We start from the raw sequence: 24,367 nt of genomic DNA on the forward strand, positions 1-24,367 counted from the left end.
AATTTACGCTAACACTAAACAACTTAAGCCAGCGTCGTAGCCAGGATTGGATTTCGGAGGGGGATGTGCCCTCCTCCCGTATGTATGGCAACATTGTCTCGAGTAGCGGCTCTGCTACACGAATTCCTACATTTACACGGGATTAATTCTCCATCTAATATATTGACCATATCAAAAGGCATATTTTCCATTTTATCGACTCGCCAACCAATATCAAAACGTGGGACAGATCTGATAATATTTCTAGAAAACCCGTCACGCGACTGCTATGGGTTTTACTCAAAAATACCACGTTACCGATATGACCCTTTCGAAGTTTGGAACAAAGACTATATAAGCTATCGCTTTATATAGTCTTTGGTTTGGAATGAACTCAAGTGGAAACATTTGGAATTTCCCAATCCCAGGCAATTCCCTTTTTACAGGCCCTCCGTAGTGAAAGGTTGGGACCACTCACTACTTCGTGTCTTTTTTATTTCCTTACCCTTAAAAGGGGGAAACGAAATTATTATTTCCCTCTGAAATGGGTGTTGGTGATAGGATCATGGATTAATTAATGAGTTAATTAATCCATGATAGGATTACCTCGATGTGTTCGTAAAGGCGCGAGCTTGGTGGAGGATGCGCTTGAGGCTGTGTAATATTGTTTTTGGTTTTTATCCGTGGAAGTACGGTTATAGCTCACTTCATTTGAAACAGGTTGTTTGTTTTTATAGTTTTAGTAGATTGATTAAATAAGTCATTTACGTTGTAATATTGTTTTTGGATTTGTCTTAATTTTTTATTCGTATTTCTATAACATTTTGATTTTTAATTTGTATTTTTATGAAATTAAATTTATATTTCTGATGAGCTTTCTTAGGATATTGAGCTTTACTAGGGAATATTTTTGAATTTGTTTTTCAATGAAATATTTTATTTTTGATAATTGTCGTTTTGAGGTATATTTTCTTATTTTTTTTTATGAATTTTTTATTTCTTGATTGAAGTACTATTTTATTGTGTTGTCAGCCACTTATCAGGACCAGTTTCGGTGCCATGCTGCGAGTGTCTATAAAAGTTATATTTATTGAACGCCTTTCTTCCAGGGGCTTCCCCTTTCGCTTTGTAAACAAGTGTAAAGTGTTATTTTTCAATAAAATTAATTATTATTTTACCAAAGTAAGCCTTATTTACTCCATTGAAAGCGCAATTCTATTTTTTATATTTTTATAAAATAAAATCAATACGGAGGATTTCACCTATGTTTTAAATACAGTAGACGAAATGTAGGTATCAATATAATCTCGCATTTTTGGAAGCATTCTTACTCTATAGGTGATAAGCTAGTTTTAACAATTCCTCGAAATGAATTTAGACGTGGGAAGAGTTGCTCTTTGTTCGGTCCAGGGAACAGAGAAAAGGATTATCTCTCTAGGGGTCCCTCTTCGCTCGAGTCCGTGCGACCGTCGAAAACTTTCATAGCCCAATTTTCGTTTCTACCCTCCAGCAGTTCATCCCCCCTGCCTAACCTTGAAAGTAATTTTGAAAACTCCCGCAAAAAGACGAGGTCGCCACTATGCAGAACGTAAATATGGAACCACTTTTTAGAAAACAAGTTAGGTCAATACCGATTTTTTTTCGGTGATATAGTGCCTTTAATACTTTTAACCAAGTTACGCGCGAGCGCGCCTCTAGAGGCAGCGCAGATGGCGTTACTGTCGTTTTAGCCAAGAATCTAATCGGTACCTTGTCAGCCATTCGATTAAGCGTTCTAGTTTGTTATACGATTTCTATGGTTAAAACACAACAATAAAACAGTTCAGCTTGAAAAAGCGCGAAACTAGACAATGGCCACTGTAGTCTTCCCCCTTAACAATGGGGGAGACAAGCCTAAACAAGTAGTTGATGAATTTGGGTAAAGAGGTAATCGTAGGGTGGAATTCTTCGATTAAAAGCAAAGTTGGTAATATTTATTTGTAAACAATATACTTAATAATAAAAAATTTATTAATTTAATAATAATAAACTTTTATTTATTTAATAATAATAACATTTTTATTAATTTAATAATGATAAAATTTTTACTAATTTAATAATGATAACATTTTTATTAATTTAATAATAATAAAATTTTTATTAATTAAATAATAATAAAAATTTTATTGATTTAATAATAATAAATTTTTTAAATAATTATGTACAATTTGGCTAGTTAAAGAACATAGAAATCTCATAGGTAACTAGAATGCTGCCGTGTAACTGGAAAATGGGCCCAACGCCGTGGCAGACGATAGCCAGATCTCAGCCAATCAGAGCTCAAAGAGTGGTTCTGCCAAGAATTTAATGTCACCAGAGAGAATGACGTCACCTATCTCCCGCTATAGTAGCGGATCCAAGGGGGATTATTATCCTCCTTGGCGGAACCACTCTACGGCCTCTCATTGGCTGAAGGTTCAAGGCGAACTGGCGTCAACTTCAAGCTCGGCCGTAGGCGGCAGCATTCTAGTTACCTATGAGATTTCTATGTTAAAGAACAACAAAAATTACAAAGGAGTTTTTTATGGGGGCCTCTTAATCACGCAGTGCCTACTCGCGAAAAAATCCTGGCGAGGCTACTGAAGCCGCGCCTGAGACTAGAAAACTGCCGAGTTGCTATTCCTAAATTTCCTCTTTTAGGTATATTTTCTACGGAAAAGCTGATGGTGAAATTATGAAATAACCGTTCTCGTCGTCTGCTGCATCTGCTGGCACCACAAGTTCACAACTATTTCGTCTCTCCAGATGGACCTTCAAATTTTTTAGTTGTTTTATTCAAGTCAAACGATAATGAGTGTGATCGTAATACCGGTTTCTTTAAACTCCGTTTGTTGAATCACGTGAGTTTGTTTGTCGGATTTTAATGTATAATTTGTTATTGTTGGTGTTTAGTCGAATTTCAATTTAATACTCAAACTGATAATCTCGTAATTCAGAGTAAACGTTTTCTAAACTCATATTTAAGTTACATTTAATATAATTTAATGGTTGTTTACATTTCCACCAAAAACTTAATATAATAGTGTGAATCGTTTTGCTGTAGTGTCCAGGTTTAGGTATCATTACACCCATTAGCTAAAAGCAATTTGTCGTTGACAGCAATGATAGGTGGTAATGAAGTTGTTGACGAATCGAACATGTTTAATACACGCTTCAGTGGGGATGCAAGTCTCTTGATTGGCCTGGATCCTGGTCATGATACATCAATTGACGATGAATTTGGATCCGAAACTGCAATCATACAAAGTCATGATTCAGACAGTTCAAACTTGCTTCCAAATAGAAAAACCACTCCTGATATTAAAGACCAGTAAGGATGTATTTTTGTAATATTTTATTCAGTATGTAAGCTGCAGCAAATAAATACGGATAAACAAGTCTTTGGGTATGTTAGGGCAAATATGTTACTTGGAAAAAATCTGTGAATGTTAAAAAGTGCACATTTCTGAAATGAAAACTTAAAATTGTTCATTAAAATTTGTTGAAATAAGTGGTTTTTCATGTCGTATATTTGGTGAAAAATACTTTTTTTTTTAGTGAAACAAATGGTTTTTGTAGATTTTTGGTGATATTCTGCAAATCATCCATTAATTTTGATAGTTTAGGTTCTGCCTGAATAATTCAATCCGTAGTGTTAATAATAAACAATGCATTAACTTGATTTTAAAATAGTTATGTAAATTTATGCATGTATGTATGAATTACTATCGGTATATTTCCATTATATATTTCATTATTTATTGCAATAGGTTTGGTATTATAATATTTTCTATTCCTAAATGGTTTCAATCTTTTTTTATTTAAGTTTAAAAATCCAATATTGGTGGTACTATGATAAAATATGGCAATATAATCCCATCAAATTTAATACTTTTTCCACTTTTACCAAAGTCAACTAGAATTTTTAAATTTTTTACCTAGATATCTAGACAGATCTATTGTTTCAATTAAATTCAATGTTAATTTTAGTATTTATGAGAATTTAAAATGAGTTTTATCATTTGTTTATAACAGCTTTTTCAGTAAGATTTTTAGATAGATACTTATAGTTCAAGGAAGATTTTTGGGGCCCTATCACAATTATAAAAATGTATACCCAGTTATTTCCACTGCAGTGGTGTAGTCAATTTGAGTTTCCATGCCAGACTCTTCTTGGGTGTACTAAATTTTCATTGTCTCTTCAACCTCCCTCTGAAAATTTAGTCTGACAAATTCCTGGTTTTGCTATTATATCACTTAAATGTTTCATTTCCTTTGGAAAATTATCTTAAACCTACAAATCTCATATTGTGCTTTTGAAGTCTGTAAATATGTAAGGCCAGTAAACAATTTCAATTTTTTTTCAGTTTCAATTTTGTATCTATTACATTCCTTTTGTTGGGTTTATCAACATTGATGCCTTGGAGCTTTTTTATAACTGCTAGTGACGTGAGTATTTGAATGCAATAAATTGTAAAACATGATAAAATTAGAACAATTCCAGCAACTATTTCATGCTTTATTACAGCAGCGAGTTAGTTACCAAATGACAATCACAAAGCAGCTGAATTATAGTCATGTGTAGCTTTGTCACTAAACTTGGATGGCCTTTTGCTCCCGTTACTTAAGAAATTGTTGAACTGAAAATAGTCGATTTTATTTGATAGTTTTTATTGTTAATCTGATGAGCTATATTTTGCCACTGCTTATTTTTTTAATATTTATTTAAATTCAATTGTTTTAGTGAAAGAATAATTTAAGGTTTGTTTTAAAAAGAGTAGTATGCACAAAAATGGTTGAGACGTTTGGTCAATCTTTAGCCGGGTAATGAACTTTCAGACCTTATTATTTCCTAGAAGTAGGTCTTGAAAAACATTGCCATCTAGTTTTGTTTTCTGAGAGCTACCACTGGTATTCTAGGTGGTTGCTGTGTGTGTTTATTGCGATACCATTAAATAAAAAGCCTTACTAAAGCAATTAAATTACATGGAAAATGCCACATTATTGTTGTGTACCAAAGTGCAAACAAAAAGGCACAATAGCAGCAACTGGAGAAAAGGTAAAACCATAAAATATTATAGTTTATCAAGCGCTTAAATACCTTGGTTTCCCTTGGTTGTAGGTTTCATTTCATGTATTTCCCAGGGACAAGGCCTTAAAGAAATTGTGGCTGAACAAAATTAAGAGAGATGAAGACAAATTTTTCAAAGTTACCCAATCTACAAGAATTTGCTCTCTTCATTTCTTAGTGACGGACTTTTGGCCTGGTGTAGCATCGGGACGTAAACTACTCAAAGATGACAGTGTACCATCTATATTTCAATGGACGGAAAGCTCTACGTCACTCAGAAGAAAGAACACTATCAAAAGTAAAAATATTTCATCAGCTGCTAGTTCAACGTTAAAAAATGAAGCTACTAATGAAACTCCCTATTATAATGTGGATACCGAACGATCATCCGTTGCTACCATGGAGCATAGCTCAACATTATCAGAGCCTAGCTCTAGTAGATTAGAGTCGAGATCTTTTTCTTCAGATGTGACTGGTGCAAGTGGGCTTCAATATTCATTTCATGAAAACAAAGAGTATCCTAGTCAAAGTTTTAAAAAAAATTGTTGTGCTAAAGCAAATGAAGAAATCCGACACCTTAATGAAATCATACGGATCCAAAAACAAGAAATTTCTAGTTCAGAGGGAGAGATTTCCAGTATGAAGGAGTATATTTCCCAACAAAATAACCTGGTTGATAAGTTGGAAGCTGATAAAATAAATCTAGAGAAGACCGTGCTAGATTTACAAAAAAAAATTGCTTCCATGGCTGAAGACATTACTGTATAAGGTTTAGTTAAAAAAAAATGATCCGATGAGTAAATTATGCTTTGAGAAGTCACGTAAATACTATTGACCAAATTAAACAGTCAGCCTGATAAAATGAAATTGACATAGACCAGAACTTACAATTTATGAAGGGTTTAAGGACTTGTATAAATCATGGAGATAGGGGAGAAAACGTAAAATTGTGGTATGCTGGCCCTCCAACGATATTGCTAAGGGTCAACCACGCAAGTTTACAAATTTTTATTTGTACTCCTTTGGGACTAGCCATATTGTGTCTTCATTTGTATTTTCAACTTTGTATTATTCTGTGAACTAAGAGATGAAAAAGACATTATGACAGAAACTTTTAGTATCCACCAACAATTGTCAGTTGCTGATGAGGCAAAAATCATGTGTGACACCAAAGTTCATTTGTTTTACAATCTGGGACATACTTAAATTATAAATCGACTATCACCTTTAAATTTCTAGTTGGGATAGTAACATTTTTTTTGTTACTCTACACTGTAAGCCTCATCAACTAGTTTATTAAAAGTATTTTGTATCTAAACAAAGCACAATTATGCCAGGTAAATGATTTAATGTTGATCTTAATATCTTGCCATTTTTAATATATAATTTAGTATTGGACATAATTTAAAAGTTGAACATGTACTTCAAGTGAATATGGAAAATTTATTTACTCTACCCACAGCTTAATTAACTTGGTGAACCTTTGTTAAGGCCTCCTTCAATCTCTCCCTTCACCCTCATCAAAAAAACTGCTCCAAAATGTATTAAATTTTTTCTTTGAAGGACCCCTCTTGACTACTCTGTAGTGACCCCTACAATGAACAAGTTCACTAAGCACAAAAATTGGTTTTCTTTTATTTTCACATTGTGAGGTATAATAGAGTGAATCTTTAGCTTTCATAACTCGTCATTGTTTATAAATTTTTAAACTCCAACCATTAACTCAAATCCAGTGAATTATTTGGAAGCACCTTTAAAATATGAATTTTGAGGTGGAAGGTCTAAAATCTGACCATGGTAATGATAAGATATCTGACAAATATTTTTAAGATTGGGAAATTTGTACATCAATTTAACAGTAAGCCTAGTGGTTATAGGTGGCAGACCTACTCACAAACCTTTACTTATTACAAAATCTTCCTTTTTGCTTTAGTTTCTCTAGCTATTTTTTTATAGTATATTGCAAACAGTTAGGGAGCGTCCATAAATTACATGAGGCGTTTAGGGGAGGGATGTGTTCGAGCTGAATCTCACCCAATCTCATGTGGAGGAAGTTGTTTTTTTTTTAAATAAATCTAACGCAATCAAACAGATTAACGTATTTACAATAAAAATACGCATTTTGAAAAATCTCACGTGATATTAGGGGGCGGAGGGAGGGCGTCAAACCAAATCTCACTAAATGGGGAGGGGGGGTCGAAAAATCACCAAAATTGCCTCACGTAATTAATGGACGCACCCTTATTTCAATTACGTCTTGAACAAATATACTCCCCAGACATGGCAAAAAATAAGCAACAATGTATTTTTTTAGTTCCCTCACCCCCAAAGGTCACCACAACAAAATGAATCATTGTGGAAAACGTTTTCGCTTATCTCTTTCTCTGTCTCATTGAAATTTTCTTTGCTGGAAGCCCCACTGGCGCATAAAGAGACTCTTGATATAGTGGAAGAGGAGATAGGCGGTTAGGAGCTAATTGAGAGAGTGTGAAAAACTTTCCTCCCTTGGAAGCGGTAACATGGAAACCTTTTGTTATTTTTCTCTATTTAGCTTTTTTTTTATGAGTGGATAGTTTTAAAACAGATGTATGGCATTAAGTGCTGTGTCTAGGGTTTAATCTGTCAAAAATTGATCATTGCATTTATAATAGTTTAACAGAAATAAATGAACCAAAATTATAAGCGACAACATTTGCTTAGGGAGGGAAAGGTGTTAAAAGGGTTTTTGGAAATTTCAACATGCATGATTAGAGGAATATATTTTAGGACATTGGTGTAGACTAGTTTGCCATCTAGTGAGGGGCAAATTGCTAGACAGTTGGTGAGGAGAGGGTATGACATTTTGTGACTAAGATGGGATATGGAGACTAGTCTTTAGTATGTGTGGAATGAATATATGTTTATACAATTACTGGGTTTGGTAAAGGAAAAGATGGGGTTATTAAATATTTGCACTAGGATTTTTGAATTTTTATACCAAATATTTTTCTGAATGATATAATATAATTTGCTATAACATAGTTAAATTTATGTACTTTTAAATAAAATATTTACTAGGTATATTTTTAAATAACATCATGTACTTTATTATATCACTTTGTAATTAAGATTTAATTATAAATAAAAATTTGTTTAGGGTTCCATATAAACCAGAGTTATTATTTTAAAAAACTCATGAAAAATATTTTTTTTATCAATGAGGCGTTACCATAATGTATACTTACTGATTTCACTTTTAAAAGTGTATGGATTTTGCCCTGACAGATGAAAGAAAATGGACAATTTAGACCGAAAATAATGCCCCATATAATTGATTTAATAAAATTGGAAGCATTTACAAATCCTAAAAAAAAATATAATATTATATTTCGGTTTCAGTATTGGATGTACAAATTTCGTAATACATCGTTGCCCTATCCACCACCAGACCCAAGAGATAGAACCTTTCTTCAAACCACATATTCAAGCTGGATTTCAATAGCTAGTAATATTCCTGCCTTTTTGGCGCTGTTGTTAAACACAAAACTACTCAGGTACGTTTTTTTCAAAAGTTACAGGCAATTAATGGCCATCTCTATGGGTTCAGATTTACATAAATAAAATTAATTTAAAAGTATAACAGCATACATTAGTGGCAAATATGGACCAAATAATTACAATTATAGTGTTCAATAAACTAGTATCTATCGAATTATACTTGATATGTATATTTAAGACCATGTATTTGAGAGATAAGACCTGTATGGTGTTAGGATTGGGGGCCATCTTGATGATGTCATAATTTAAAATGCTCAACTTTTTCACTCTTGCACCTGGCAGATCGTGATCATTGTCCTTAAAAATACCAGAATAATTCATAAATTGACCTTTGTTTGCTAAAAATCTCCATAATTGATTACTGTCTTGAGACTACCAAATTCATGTTTCTCTTTAAAGCTAGGATGAATATTTATCTTATACAAGATAGTAGATACTTCTGGTGCAAGTGAAAAAGGTAATAAATGTAGTGGGATAATATTGGCAATTCATAGGAATAATGAATATTATTGAAAACAAAATATGTAAATAAATATTGAAAATATGTTTCAACAGTTTTAAATGATAAACTATTTTATTTATTCCATTTTGGTAGACCTACTTTGCCTTCTTAAATGGTTTTGGTTCAATTTTTACAATTGCAACCTATTTTTACTGCTTCTTTATATAGGTTCTCTGAAGTTTATCGAAATGGTTTTTCACAATTCATTATAGTACTTCTCTTTGCGGCCACAACAGTTCTTGTATTTGTTAACTCTGATCAGTGTATGATATTTTCATTTATTTGGCAAAATAAATATTTTTGGCTACTTCTAACTTAACATTACAAGCAGAAGGTGGTGCCTTGGGTATTAACCTAGCTAATTATTATTATTATTATTATTATTATTATTAAGAAACATGCATTAGGTGAAAAATATTCAAATAGTCATATTCACAATAGAAAATGTGTTTTTCCATTTAACCTAAAAATATTTTGAGAAAGTGGTTAGAAAATAGGGTTTGAGGTTTTTCTATTCCACTTCATAAAAAATCTATCCACATTTTTTCAAATTTTACAAAACTAGTTTGTTACCCTAAATTACTTGTTCTTGATTTATGTGGTTTTGTAGGATATAATGTGATGGAGTGATTCACTCCTGACTAAAGAAATCACTTTCAATTTTTCTCTTGAGTAGTTCTGTGATTAATTTCAAGGAAACTTAGTAATATAACAAAACAATGAAATTAGAAAACAATTTCATGTAAAATAGTAGTTTCTTTAAAATTGCAACTATAATTATTAAAATTTTCATTGCTATATTTCTTTATTTAGTTTGAAAATGTTAGTAGTTAGTTTTCTTGCATGCTTAAACATATCTGTGTATAGTGTTGACAATGCATACATTTGAATATTTTTACTTTACAGGGCAGTATGGATTTTTTGCGGTTACAATAGCAACAATTGTTTTCATGAATGGTAATTTTCTCTATTTCATCAAAACGTTGTTAATCAAACTTTAAATTGTATCATTAAAGTGTTGGTTGCACGAAATTTTAGCTAGGGCTAATTAATGGTTCATTAGAAAGAGCAAACATTTTATAGCAAGTACAGAAAATTTCATCAAAATCGGTTAAGTGGTCTTTGAATTATTATAAAAAGAAGTCGAAATGGTGGAAATAGAGTTTTTCGGCGAATTTCCAGACTTCGCGGCACCCATGACGTCAGAAAATGCGAAGCGTATCATTGGCTAATTGTCTGTAATACATTTCTTTACATCTGGGATTAAAAGCAGGTTGATTTAACACCCAGGAAAAAGTCCTACGCAGTAGTAATTGAAATAGGCATACACAAGCCTACGTAGTAGAAAAACGATATGAAACCGAAGGCTCCTTGTAAATTCTTCTTAAAACGTCGGGTCACGTGCGCCGCGTAGTGCGCGCTTGAAAAAAATATTTTTTATTTTGATAATAAGCCTAATATTATGATTAAAAACCTCTGGTTTGAAAACTTCTACAAGTAAACAGAATCCCTCCCCTTCAGTTCCTTCTATTTTAGGAATAAAACTACAGCTTTGATTTGCCCCAAATTGCTCGTGCTACGGAGGAGAAATTCGCCGAAAATTTCAGGATTTTGGTAAGCGAAAAAGTTCAGTTTCGGACTCAAAGTTAATACCCCTTACCAAAAAATAAGTTGGCTAAAAAATATTTAAACTTGGTTTTAAGTAGGTTTTAAGTTGGTATTTGAGACAAATACCAACTTAAAACCTACTTAAAACCTACTTAAAACCAACTAGAAGTAGACTTAAAACCAACTCTGATTTTGCTTAATGGAGGCAACTTAAAACCAACTTAAAACCAACTTGAAACTTGCTTAATAAAGACTACTTAAAACCAACTTAAAACTTACTTAATAAAGACAACTTAAAGCCAACTTGAAACTTACTTAGTAAAGACAACAACATGTTTAGTGGGTGGCCTACCACCAGGGTATTTGCACTGCAGGCAAGTCAATATAAAGGCGGACTGACAGAAGCAAACCTAGGCCTTTAAACCACTTAACAACTACTAAAATATACATATACATACTCCCTTTAAAACTATATATTAAGGGGGGCGCAAAAGCGGCTAAATACCCCGGGCGCCATTTTCTCTCGCTACGCCTCTGCTGGAACAACACTAGTCACAAGCATGAAATGTGCCCGAAATATTCTGTTAAAGAGCGACCCTTGGACGGATCGTTACAAAGTACCCTCGTAGGTTCTTAGAAATATAAATACGTTCTTTGCATATTTGGACGAGCGTAGTTATTTAGTAGAAAAATATTCGTCAAAACATTTTAAACCTTCTCGCGATACAAGCACCAACTTAAAGCCAACTTAAAACCAACTTAAAAATAATATGAAATTTTCCGACCACTTAAAACCAACTAATTACCAACTTAGAAAAAATAAGAATTTTCCAGCCTACTTAAAACCTACTTAAAACCAACTTATTACCCCTTTAACTAGTTTCTTGAAATATGCTGGCAACTTGAGCCTACTTAAAACCAACTTAATATCAACTAAAATGTGTAAACCAATTTTTTTGGTAAGGGACACTTAGGCTTGGAAATTTGTTTCGACAACGGCATTTTTGGAAATAGAACGTCCTGGGCTTCAAAACAAGCCCGCACTCATTCGTTTTTATTACTATCGATTTTTCGTGCAACCAACACTTTAAGAAATTAAAAAAACAAATAACATCAGAAACATATATTATTTGGTTTTTCTATATTGGTGAAGTACCATTTCCTCATCTGTTTCTTTAAAATTTAGTTTGGCCTTGAAATGAAGTTAATTCAAATGACCTTAAAAATTAAATTTAATCAAGTAGTTAAACTTTAATACCTTTTTTATACCCGAATGCAATATTTAGATCATAATGAATTTTTTTACCAGTTACAAAGAAAAATTTATTAGCTAGCTCTTGCAGCAATGTTAGGTGTGATTCAAAAGGAATTTGAATTATTGTTACTCCAAGATAGTTTAATTTTTCATAGTTGCTGGAGCTATTTTTCAATCAGGAGTGGTTGGAATTGCAGCCCTTTTTCCAAAGAAATATATGCATAGCATGGTTACTGGGCAGGTAAGTGTTCCTTCTTTGCCTGCAACAATAATTTTTAATGCCCCATATTGTCAAACTAGACCAAGTGACTTAATTTGGATTTATAAGACAGAGGTATCTGTTAGAACACTTGATTCAAATTGGTAGATATCTTCTTAAGTGACTTAAACTGGCCAACAATAGGTATATAATTGATAGCTTTGTCCACTACATTAATGGGTCTCGTAATCTTAATTATCTGAATTTTTTACCCTAACATGTAGTAGTTTAAAGCTTAGTTTCTGAATTGAATCACTTCAGATTTAAAAAAATCAACTCATCTTACTTTATTGTTCATGACTATTTATTTCAGTTTCTTTTTCAGGGACTCGCTGGTGTTTTTGCGGCTGTTGCTCAAATATTAGCATTGTTAGATGAAGAATCCCCAATTCATACAGCCATGACTTTTTTCGTTAGTGCCCTTGTGGGCCTACTTCTTGCATTTATGGCCTATTGTGCTGTGCATAAGACTGTAAGTTTTCCAGTTTTCCTGACCTCTTTAGGGAATATTTTACTGAGATCTAAATTGAATATACCAAATCTAATATTTAATTTGTTGAATCTGATAGACCACTAGAATATTTTTTTTCATATTCATTTTATCAAGCATGAAATTTGTCAATAGTCTTTTAAAGCATTTTTAATACAGTAAGCGTTGTTGGAATGTTATTGTCCGAAATTTACCATCATTCGTGCATTCTCAATAATGTTACGGAAATGGAAGTACCAGTTTCTTTCATATACCTACCATTGTTCAAAGTTATGAGAAGGAAAGTATAGGGTATATTACTGGTAACAGTTACAAGGTTATGAATTGGCCCATTGAACCATTTTTTTGCTTGTAATTTAATAATACTATTGTTTATTTCTTTTGTTTTCAGACAGTATTCAATTTTTATGTGCATCCAAATGTTGGTGAGTAAAATAATTTAATTTCTAATTGGTTTGGATAAGTGACTCTCAAACGTACGTTGGTTTTAAGTAGGCTCAAGTGGTCAACATATTTCAATAAACTAGTTAAAGGGGTAATAAGTTGTTATTAAGTTGGTGGGAAAATACTTTTTTCTTTAAGTTGGTAATTAGTTGGTTTTTAATGGTCAGAAAATTACATATTATTTTTAAGTTGGTTTCAAGTTGGCTTTAAGTCTAGACTAGTTGGTATTAAGTGGTTTTTAAGTAGGTTTTTAGTTAATATATAGTTGGTATTTGGAGCAAATACCAACTTAAAACAAAGTTTAAGTAGTTCTTAGACAACTTATTTTTTGGTAAGAGTGACCTGGGGATTGTGGGAACATACAATTTGGGGAAAACTGGCAAAGGCGCTCAAAAGAATAAAAATTGTTTATCAGTACCAATATGTTAATTCTTATCCATAGCTCGTTTGAGAAATAGGAGCACTATTTATAATAAAGGATAAGTTTTGATCTATTAGTCTTATTTGCAAAACGTGATCCAAAAGTTTTGTTTAAAAACACTGTGGGGGTGATTTTATATAAAGTGTTTTTTGGTTTGGACAAGTTTTTTTTTTACAATAACTACTTGAGGTAGAAATATTAAATTTTTATGGTTAAAAAAATACACCGGGGGACATTGATTTTTGAAACTTCATCGTTTTCTTAAAATATTTTCACACTTTTAGAAGAAAAAAAATTTCCCAATAGGAGCTAGATCAATTTCCCTTACCAAAAAATAAGTTGTCTAAAAACTACTTAAAAACCACTTAATACCAACTAGAAGTAGACTTATAACCAACTCTGGTTTCGCTTAATGGAGGCAACTTAAAGCCAACTTAAAACCAACTCTGATTTTGCTTAATGGAGGCAACTTAAAGCCAACTTGAAACTTGCTTAATAAAGACTACTTAAAACCAGCTTACAAATAATATGTAATTTTCTGACCACTATGCGTATACCAACTAAATACGAACTAAAATCCAACTTATTTTTTGGTAAGGGTGGTAACTAATTTGAGAATTGGAGTGGAAGTAAATAAAATCTTTATTCTTTTATATCCCTTTAATTAAGTGAATTTACTTGACAATAACTTAAATTTCTACCTTAAGTAGTTTTCGTAAAAAAATACTGGTCTGAACAAAATAAAACACACCCTGTATACACTGATGATTAATAATTTAGACAAATCGCAATTATTTAAATCAATATTCAGTAGCCTAGACTGCTGGAAATACTAAAATGAAAATTATTGTTCAACAGAATAATTGCATACAACTGACGTTTATTAACGTTTTTGCAGAAAGCTTTGAAGAGTTTTCAGGCTCTTCACCATCTTATGAAGGAAGTATTAATCTGTCGGAGTCACTTCAGTTTAATACTATCAGGTTAATAAAGCAGGTATGGTAATAATTGTAGTTATAATTAATTTTTAATATAAAAGGGGTAATGTAAAGCCTATTGAACCTATATTCTTTTGATTTCTAATCCAAAAATAAGTACAAAAAGCACTAACAGTTTTAATTAACTAAAACTTGGGCCTTGCTGATTCCAGCTACATCCAACCAGGGTTGTTGATCTTTTTGATTTTTTTGATTAAAATCGGATTTTTTTTATTACTAATAAATTTTTAGGTTTTTGTCACTATTTAAAAGCAATATATTGATATAATTATTATTTTTGTATAAATAATATTCAATAGTAGACAGTTTTATCATGTCAAAAAATATTTATTCCAAGAAATAAGTATATTTGTATCACAGGAGGAACCTTGAGAAGTAAAACCATAGAAATTATAGAGAGGAACGGAAAGTGTAGCCTCAACAAGGCATTAAAATAGACTTCACGTCTCAAAGCTAGGCGCTAGGCCCATTTACTTCCGGTGGCGTTCCAGCTTTCTATTGGCTGATTGAGAAAGGAAAATAATTTCAGTTCCTACACTCTCATTGGCTGATTAAAATTCTTATTTCTTAATCATTGATCCGGGAATCAGGTTTTCGTGAGACGTTGATGAGAGTATTTACATTAATTTACATTAATTTTATTAGATATTTATTATTATTAATAAGTAATGGTTTTCGTGAACTTTTGAATATGTGTTGTAGAAATCTAAACAGAAAACAAATTTATCAAATCTTAAAGCTTAGCTTTTGACGCAAAAAAATTATTTACCTTTTCTAGTCTATACATTTAATTTGTTCCAATCATCGATAAATTATTTATCGTCGATTGGAACAAATTAAAAGTATAATATTAATCGATAATTTCCATTAAAAATGAAATTGTTAGACTTTAGAATTTTATTAACCGAGTTAGATCTATGCGAAATTGTAGCAGACAACAGAAGAAATGACCGTGTTACGTCACAAATTTTAACCGGAAAAGAGTAGGCCTAATCTGCTTGAAGTTGGAAATGCGACTGACTTTCCGTTCCTCTCTATAATTTCTATGGTAAAACTAAAACTTTCCCGGTTGGGAGAGTCCATTATTTTCAAAAAAACCAAAAATGAGGTGGGGAAGGGATCGTGGTAGAAGAGTATTATCGGTGTGATAGGTAATAGTGTAATATAATGACAAAATTGGTCTAAAATATAATAATTCAATAGTAAATCTCTAATTTATGGAAATTTAATACCTTTTAAACAATCTTTTATAGGAACAGATTTAAATCAAAGATTTAAAAAAAAATCATTTGATTAAAATCGCGATTTAAATTGCTGATTTAAATCAAACAACCCTGCATCCAACTGTATTTACTTAGCTTGAAAAATAAGAACACTGACCGCAATGAAATCCCTTACCAAAAAATAAGTTGGCTAAAAACCACTTACGACAACTTGTATTTCAACTTGGTTTTCAGTTTGTATTTAGGACAAATGCCTACTAAAAAATAACTTAAATCGTCTTTATTAATCAACTTATTTCCAACTAAACCAGAATCAACTTTTACATTTAACTACTTAAAACCAACTTAAAAATGATATGTAACTTCCTGACTACTAAAAACCAACTAATTACAAACTTAGCAAAAGAAGTATTTTCCTACCAACTGAATAACAACTTATTACCCCTTCAACTAGTAACTTGAAATATGCTGACAACTTGAGCTTACTTAATACCAAGTTAATATCAACTAATAATGTGTATACAAACTAAATACAAACTGAAATCCAACTTATTTTTTGGTAAGGGATGACACTCATAGCCCCAGCCTTCTTCACACAAAGTTTCTCTATGCGTCACTAGGTTTGTAGAGTAGGGGTTTACAAAAAAAATTATAATCTTCACTAGAGCCACCATAAGTTGAACCACTGTATAATTATGGCAAGTATATTAATATTTTGAATTTCACCAATTGAAGTTGCTGTTTATCTCAATTCAGCTAAATAAAATCAACTGCATATTTATTTATCTATTAGAATTTTCCCTTTTTAAGGTTACAATTTAGTCTAGGCTGTCTTGAGAATATCAGGATGTAATGTTTCCTAGTTACTAAAAAGGATGTTCTGTTTGAAATTTCTAAAAAAATTATTACTTTTTTCTAATACTTTATTATCCCTGTATGAAAACAATTTCAGATAATCATAATTTTTTTTTAGATTTGGGCATGCGCTCTTTCTGTATTCATGACTTTTGTAGTTACCATGAGTGTATTTCCTGGTTTAACTGTTCTTGTTGTTAGTCAGAATGCTGCGAATGATTCTCTCTGGACTGGTGAGTTCTAAATCCCATCAATACTTTTTGTATTCTGTGTTTCAGAATTATTTATTTTACCATAAATATATAGTATACATAATAATATATCCAAATATATCCTATAATATACAGGGTGATCTTAAAAATGATCTAGATTTATTTGTGACCAACAGCTTGGTAATCTTTTGCTTGCTATCGAGAACTAAATAGGTAGGGTATTAGCAGAAGCAATTAGCATTTTGAAGCCATGCAGTAGCATAAGTACCTAATTAGGTACGCAATTACACGTATTAGAGGGTGATGATGAAACCGAAGCTATAAAATGTTAATATTTGTATTTTATTATAATTTTACACTGGTTTGTGTTTCCTCCATTGCGCTTTCAAATCTTTAATCTAATTCATTTGTTTCTACTGTCGTAACCACCACGTATAGGCTTTGCCTCTGTGGTTGTCTGCTAAGTTTGTCTTTTTGCCAAATAAATATTATTATTATTATAACACAGTAATTATGACTCCAAAAATTAGACATTTTTCTACAATTTGACAATAGCAATATACCACCTAGATTAGTTTCCTCAAAATCTCCTTATCCTATGAAGTTAATATTTCAGGTCACTTTAACAAAAATTAACTTTGACTCTATGTAAATTATCCTGTTAGGAGTTTCTTTTAATGGTAATATTGTAGTTGTTGGTTGACCAGCTCTATCATTCAAAAGTCGCTTGATGACTTAGGCCTAAGGTGGTGCCTTGGGTATTAGCCAAGCTGATTATTATTATTATTATTATTATTATTAACAATAGGGCTATTTGTTTAAAGGAGTTTATATACCTATTACAAGATAATTATCATATAGGTCACTAAAATGAATCATCAAATATTATATAGACTTAATGATGGTTTAATAGAACATTTGAGTTTTTTTTTATAATTTGTTCACTCTGTAATATTTCACAGGAAGAATGTTTTTACCAGTGGCCTGTTTTTTTCTCTTTGGTGCTGGAGATTTTTGTGGTCGCTTAGCTTGTGGATTTCTTCCTTTTTCTTCTGTTGGGTCATCAAAATACAATGCAAGAGGAACTAAAAGAGTTGACTTTCTAATATTGGCATTTAGTATCTTAAGAATTTTACTTATACCAGCATTTATGTTGTGCAATGCGCATCCACGAAGTGGTCATCTTCCAGTACTATTTCCCCAAGATGAAACATTCATAGCATTTGTTGCTATTCTTGGATTTACTAATGGATTGTGTTTTTGTGCACCAATGATGATTGCACCTGTGTAAGTAAAACATTTTCACACTTTTTAAAAATAATTATCCTTTAAAATAACATTTTTATTTGAGAAAATATTTGGGTTTTTTGGTTGCTTTGTCTCTGAGCAGTGTGGTCAACTTGGCAATATAATGATATGGAAGGTATTTAAAAATCTTAGTTATTGTATTCTTCAGGGAAGGAAGTAAATCATTTATATCATTAAAATAGAAATACAACTAGGCTTACATCACAATCAAACTTAGGACCCATTTGACCACCCCTTTATAATGGAATAAGTTCCAAATTTTAGCCCCCCTATAATTTAATATGTTTGAGTTTTATTTTAGCTGATTATAATTTTATTGAACCAGGATGATGTTTCCTGTAGAGACCTGACTTTTTAGATTTTCATCAAGTTCCACTTACACCTAACTAAAATTGATTCTGGGTAATTAACTTAAGATTTTGGTAAATCGACCATTTTTAAGGTTTAAAGGCCAAAATTATAATAAAAGAAGAGAAACATTACATAATAATTTTTTTCGGAGAGCTCACGTTTTTATTTACAAAACTAACAAACTTGTAAAATAATTAATTTCAAAAATGGGGAATCTTTCTAAAAATTGGGTATTCGAAGTTATGCATTCAAAACAACCTTATAAAAAGTTTTAGCAAGATAGGGTTGACATTCTGGTTCCAATCGCTGGTGGATCAAACAACTCGACTCTCAGACAACCCTTTATGTGCTAAATTTAGCTATCACAAGCTTTCCTCTCGCTATGACACTGTCATCTCTTTTTTCCTTTATCTAACAAAAAAAACTGTTTATAAAATATTAGAAAATAGGAAATAGAAGTTCATATTAGTATGCATAAATTTGCCCCTTACAGTATGATGTATTGCAATACAGCAATTTCCATTCTAAAGGCAATATTAAGTTAACCTTTTTTAGGACACTCCTTTTGGACATAAATAATTTTACTACATATAAAGCAAAACACAGCGGAATTATACTATAGATAAAGCAAAAATCAACAGCAGAATTATATCTGTAGACCATATTAGAATGTATGATTTTTATGGGAGGGCAAGTGGTCATCATTTTGGTTTTTCAGGAATTACTTCGAAGACAAATCTAGTGTATTGAGATTATGACAAAGTTGTGAAGGACGTAATTTCCCATTTCATGATGTAAATAGTGTCTCTACATGTATTGAGAATTATCAGCCTTCATTTCCAAGTGCTACATTCAATTTCTTTATCCATCAGACCGAGTTAGCTTTTATAGAAATATTTAAGGGTATCTCTAGAAATAAAATTAATCTTTAGGACTTTTGAAAGTTTTAAAGTGATTTAATGACCCTGCAAACAATATTTTCCTACATTTAGTTTACGGAAAAATGTGTTTTACAAATTTTAGTAAAGAGCTATAATATTGTAGTTAAAATTTCATCCAAATCCCTTACTGCATAAAGATATGACTGTGTATAAAACTATGGTGGATTAGAATTTAAGACAGTGAATGTACTAGATGCAATATACTCAATAGACAATTTAACGCTATAACAAATTAAAAATACTATGGCTCAACAAAGTGGCACTTGATATATAGATGACGTAAGAACATGTGATAAAGAAAAGCCCGCCAAAGAAGCGGCAGAATGTAACGGATAATATAAAGTAAAGGTTGCTTCAAAGTTAGCTCAAGATAAATGTTCTGTTATTATAAACTCATCTAAAACTCAACACAAAGGAACAGTTTGGTAAAAATAAAAGAAAAATGTAAAAAAATTTGAAGGAAATTAAAATAATGATATTTAATGAATAGTTAATTCTTTAGAATAATAATTAAAAAAAAACTATTTTACAGGTTACTTCCAATGGAATACAGGGAGAAAGCTGGAAATATATTAACAATATGTTTACTAGCTGGACTTTCACTAGGATCTCTTCTTTCATTTCCGTTGATTAGTTGTTTGTGAAGTATAAATTCAAGACAAGGCCAGGTGACACAACTGGTTGAAAGTTTAGGTTAAAACCCAGAAATCTACCAGCTCTTATTGGTAATTTACATTTTCGCCTGAAGTTAATTAATTAAAATTTATCAGAGCTATTTTAGATTTTAAACACAATTTTCCCTAACACAAATGAGGGTTCAGTTTTAGGGCCTAGCTGCCATTGTCATCCCTTCCTCTCAGCATCTGCCGTCTTAGAGAGAGTATAGGGGTCTTCCACAACGTGTAGATTGAATTACTCTAGGAGGATTTGGTAAATCTGGTTCATTAGCTTCTGGTTTAGGGAATTTTTTTATTAATTGTTTTAGTAATTCCCATGTATCCAAAAAAATTGAGATAACTTTAATGTGTAAAACTTATGTTGAAGAGTTTTCATTTTGGCTAGTCTTTTTTTAGCCCAGGTTAACAGGCTAATTATTAGCGTTTTAGTTTGCCCTTATCAGCCTTTTTCTTTCTATTGTTATTTCACAGCTTATTTTAAGCAAAATGCTCATGTGACAAATGCCATCTATAGGAAAATATCAAATTTATAAGTACTAAATTGATTGTACACCCATTAACTTCTATATAACAACTATGTTTATAGTTCTAACTTTTAAAATATCCAAATACAGTAATTTTAACATTTTCTATTTACTGGCCTTAAGTGCTCGAAACAGATCTGCTCATTTCATCAAAATGACATTGCTTTTAGAGCAAGCTTTTTGCTTTTTCTCTCCTGATGGCTTGTGTCATAACAGTGAAGTTTGTGATAAATTCAGAGTTAAATGCAAAATACTTTTTGTTTTATAGGAAGGTTTAATTTTATTGCATTTTCTAATTCTATATATTTTGGTTTTAGGGGTTGTTTAAGATTCTTTCCGTCATTTGATAGTCAATCTATATGTAAATAATTTATTTTGAATTTTACAAGATTTTTTAAAATTTGCATTTTTTACATACATGGTGGTAGTTTTATTATGTATACAAACAAAGCAATCGTTGACACCCAAAACATTTTTAAGTTTTTCCTCGCAACACTGTGCCTGTTGTAGCTTCAGCACAAACCATTTTAATTTCATGAACTTAGAAAATTTCTTGGTAATTATTAAAGATCTATACTACTATGAAATACATTAATTAGTGATTAACATTAACAAAAAGGTGTAATATTCATATTTAAACTTATTTTTGTTCATACACAAGAGACTGATATGCCATTTTGGCCTAACGCACTAATCGAAATGAGCTAGAGCTACAACTTTCTTTAAACTTATCGTAAAAGATTGGATTTAAAGGTCTGTACAACCAGCCTAACACTTTTTTAAATGTATTAACGGTAAATCTTATTGTTTTAATTTCATCCAGTGCATTATTTCAGTATGTTGAGAAGTTTTAACCAATAAATTTATTTTGGTATATGTTTGATTTTCTAACATTAATTTTAGTTTAATCATACGTAAGTGCACCTGTGTAGTAAAACACTAAAAATGTATTCTGCAAGAAAGCTGGTTTACTAAATATTAAATAGTGGGTTTTTTACTTAAACAAAATTGGCTAAACATCTCTGAGACACGAGTTGTGACAAAAAATTTAATCCACGATTAAAATGTCCCAAATATTTTATACCTCTAAAAGATCTAACATAGAACTTCATCCTCCTACGTATCATTGAGGAATGGATTTTGGCTATTTCATTATTTTTGTTCTTTAAATTCAAGAAATTTAGCCCAAATCTTTCAAAAAAAAATTGGATGTTGTAAGGCCTGGTTTTGGCTTACTGCCGAAACCTTCCACCGACGGCCACAGGTGGCGCTAGAGTACTATAGAAAAGATTAATATAAAGAATCAGCTCATGAAGGTTAGGTGTTAGAAGTAGTCGGAGCTGAACGGCGCTCGGAACCTATAGTAAGAGCCTCCAATTTAGACGTATAGCCTTGGGACCGCCTTGATAGAACCAACCGCAGACCAGTAAAAAGTTTTTGTGAGAAATATTAAAAGGGTTTTGTTGTTTTATAATCATTTAGTCGAATTATTTGCCTATGTAAAAATAGTCCCTTACATGTTTATGTGTAAAAAACTATCAATATGTCCATTGCGTTCAGGCCATTCTTAGCTTATGGTGACTTCAAGGTTTTTACCTCCATAAATGAAGTTTTAAATATTGTAAATAATTGATGAAAATTTAATATTTACCCCTTTTCCATTTTATACCATAAAATTATTCCACATCTTAAAGGCCTAGGTTCACTTCGAATCCCATCCCTCTATTATGCTCGGTTGCGAGCTGACTGATCCGCTTCGGCCAATAATTGGCTTATCTCTCCCGCGCTTCTCACCAGGAGAGTACCCGAGGTGTTTATTGCCGATTTTGTTCGAAGTCGGGCGTAATGTAGACCTTTATAAAATATGAAATTTTCCAAAAGGAGACGTTGCACTACGCATTCGATTTGCTAGGGCAACCAAAAATGTTTTTGATCACTTAAAACAATAAAATCTCCATTTAAAAAAGCATGGGATTTTCTCGGTTTTGAAAAATTTTGAAAATCACGAAATGTGTAATTTGGACCACATTTAGGTAAATTTCATCAAGTTTGGGTAAATTGAAACATTTTTAGGGTAAATTTGTAACAAATTTTGGGTTAAATAAGGAAAAAATCTTATTTTGGTTGTAAGTGGTCAAAAACATTTTCGGTTGCCATGGCAAATCGAATGGGTAGTGCAACGTCTCCTTTTGGGAAATTTCTTATCTCATATAGGTCTACATTACGGCCAACTTTGAACTAAATCTGCAATAAACACCTCGGGTACACTCCTTGTCAGTGTCAGCTACACTACAATTATATAGGATAACTTATTAGCAGCGGTATCATCTGGGAAGGTAGAGATTTTTTTTTCTGATATTTATCAAGGACTGAAATGGGAAAAACGAAACGACGATTATAATTTTAGCCGAAGGTAATGTAGGAGCGAATCTTTCGAGGAAGCAATGAACTCAGTAGATGCTAATCAATGGCATAATGCAGTGCAAGATGAATTAGATACACTCATTCAAATTCAAATTCAATTCCCAAGAAATAGCTTAACCTTCCTTAATCTGTCATCTCAAATTTCTTTTGTAATTGGTTTTTCAGTTCTTCTAAAACCTTTTTGGTTAACGCGAAGATAATAATATCGTCAACGTATACAATCAACAATCCTGTTATTCCATATCTATAGATACAATTGCATCCTAAAATTATTTTATATCCAAGTTTTAGTAATTGACCATCTAGTTCAGAAAACCACTGTTTTCCGCTCTGTTTCAATCTGTTAAGAGCTTTCTTTAATTTCCAAACATATTCTCCTTCTTGGTCCTTTCCTGCTTGGACAAAACCTTTGGGTTGTTTTACATAAATTTCTTCATCTAATGAGCCATACAGGTATGCTCCTTTTACATCCATGTGACAATTATGCCATCCAAAACAAGCCACTAATAGCAATATGCAAACTCGAATCAGTGTAAAATTAACAAAGAGTCATGCCGGACAAAAATGCACTTTGCGAAACAAACGTTCGGCCAGTGAGACAGCAGTAGTTAGGTGCCGTCTTTCTGGATACGCGTGGGGGGCGCACCGTGCTTTCCCCCACGCGTCCCCAGCTGCGTGATGGGGGGGAATGAAGCGGGGAATCGCGATTCCGCCCCCCCTCGGGCGCGTGTCACGCGCGCGTGACCTGAATAATTAATGAGATTAACAGGTGTTAATTAGTCGACCTGTCAATCAACCTGTTCAAGGTCGAATATTAATGAGCGTGGTATTGTTTTACCGTTAGGGGTCATTGACCTGTTAGATAGTAACATGTGTTTAGGATCACAAGTAGTTATATTATATGTTTGAATATTAATTTATGGCGGGGAAACGGGTAAAGTTTGTACCTTTATAATTACGCGTTAGAGCTAATTGTCCTGGTAGCTATATGGTTGAACTGTTAAAGTTTTGGCGGGGATTTAACATGCGTTTATGATGATGTAAGCGCGAAAAGGATCAATGAACAAGTGGAGGGGGGTAAAGTTTTTATTTAATAGTATAAAAGTTTGCATGGTTTAATTACCTGACAACGGTTAGGAAGCGTCTTTGGGATTATGGACCCGAACAAGTGATCTCTTTTAGTGGATGTTATATGGTTGAACTCTTAGCCATTTGGCGGCTAAATCAGTATATTTGTTTATAACCGTTAGGTAACGTCTTGGGGTTAATC

At 32.1% G+C, this 24,367-nt stretch overlaps 2 protein-coding genes across 3 annotated transcripts; both read left to right on the forward strand.

The window, feature by feature from the left end:
* The first annotated feature begins 2,684 nt into the window (after nt 1-2,684).
* On the forward strand, nt 2,685-21,508 carry LOC149942956 (equilibrative nucleoside transporter 3-like). 2 transcript variants are annotated; one of them, XM_090178029.1, is made up of 13 exons: nt 2,685-2,858; nt 3,062-3,328; nt 4,365-4,446; nt 8,447-8,601; nt 9,276-9,370; nt 10,014-10,064; nt 12,126-12,211; nt 12,555-12,701; nt 13,111-13,144; nt 14,483-14,580; nt 16,779-16,893; nt 17,835-18,159; nt 20,005-21,508. In XM_090178029.1, exons 2-13 carry the CDS (start codon nt 3,120-3,122, stop codon nt 20,114-20,116), a joined length of 1,509 nt encoding a protein of 502 aa, XP_090034155.1. In that variant the 5' UTR covers nt 2,685-2,858; nt 3,062-3,119; the 3' UTR covers nt 20,117-21,508. The 2 variants fall into 2 exon arrangements, with proteins under 2 accessions (XP_090034155.1, XP_090034154.1); XM_090178028.1 differs by having other exon boundaries at nt 3,118-3,328.
* Nucleotides 4,728-5,836, forward strand: LOC149942957 (uncharacterized). The gene is made up of 2 exons (XM_090177521.1): nt 4,728-5,056; nt 5,120-5,836. The coding sequence occupies exons 1-2, from the start codon at nt 4,991-4,993 to the stop codon at nt 5,834-5,836; spliced, it is 783 nt and encodes a 260-aa protein (XP_090033647.1). The 5' UTR covers nt 4,728-4,990.
* Nucleotides 21,509-24,367: the final 2,859 nt, after the last annotated feature.

This window comes from Leiobunum rupestre, chromosome 6 (genome assembly GCF_980474605.1).
Source record: "Leiobunum rupestre chromosome 6, qqLeiRupe1.1.hap1, whole genome shotgun sequence".
NCBI lineage: Eukaryota > Metazoa > Arthropoda > Arachnida > Opiliones > Sclerosomatidae > Leiobunum > Leiobunum rupestre.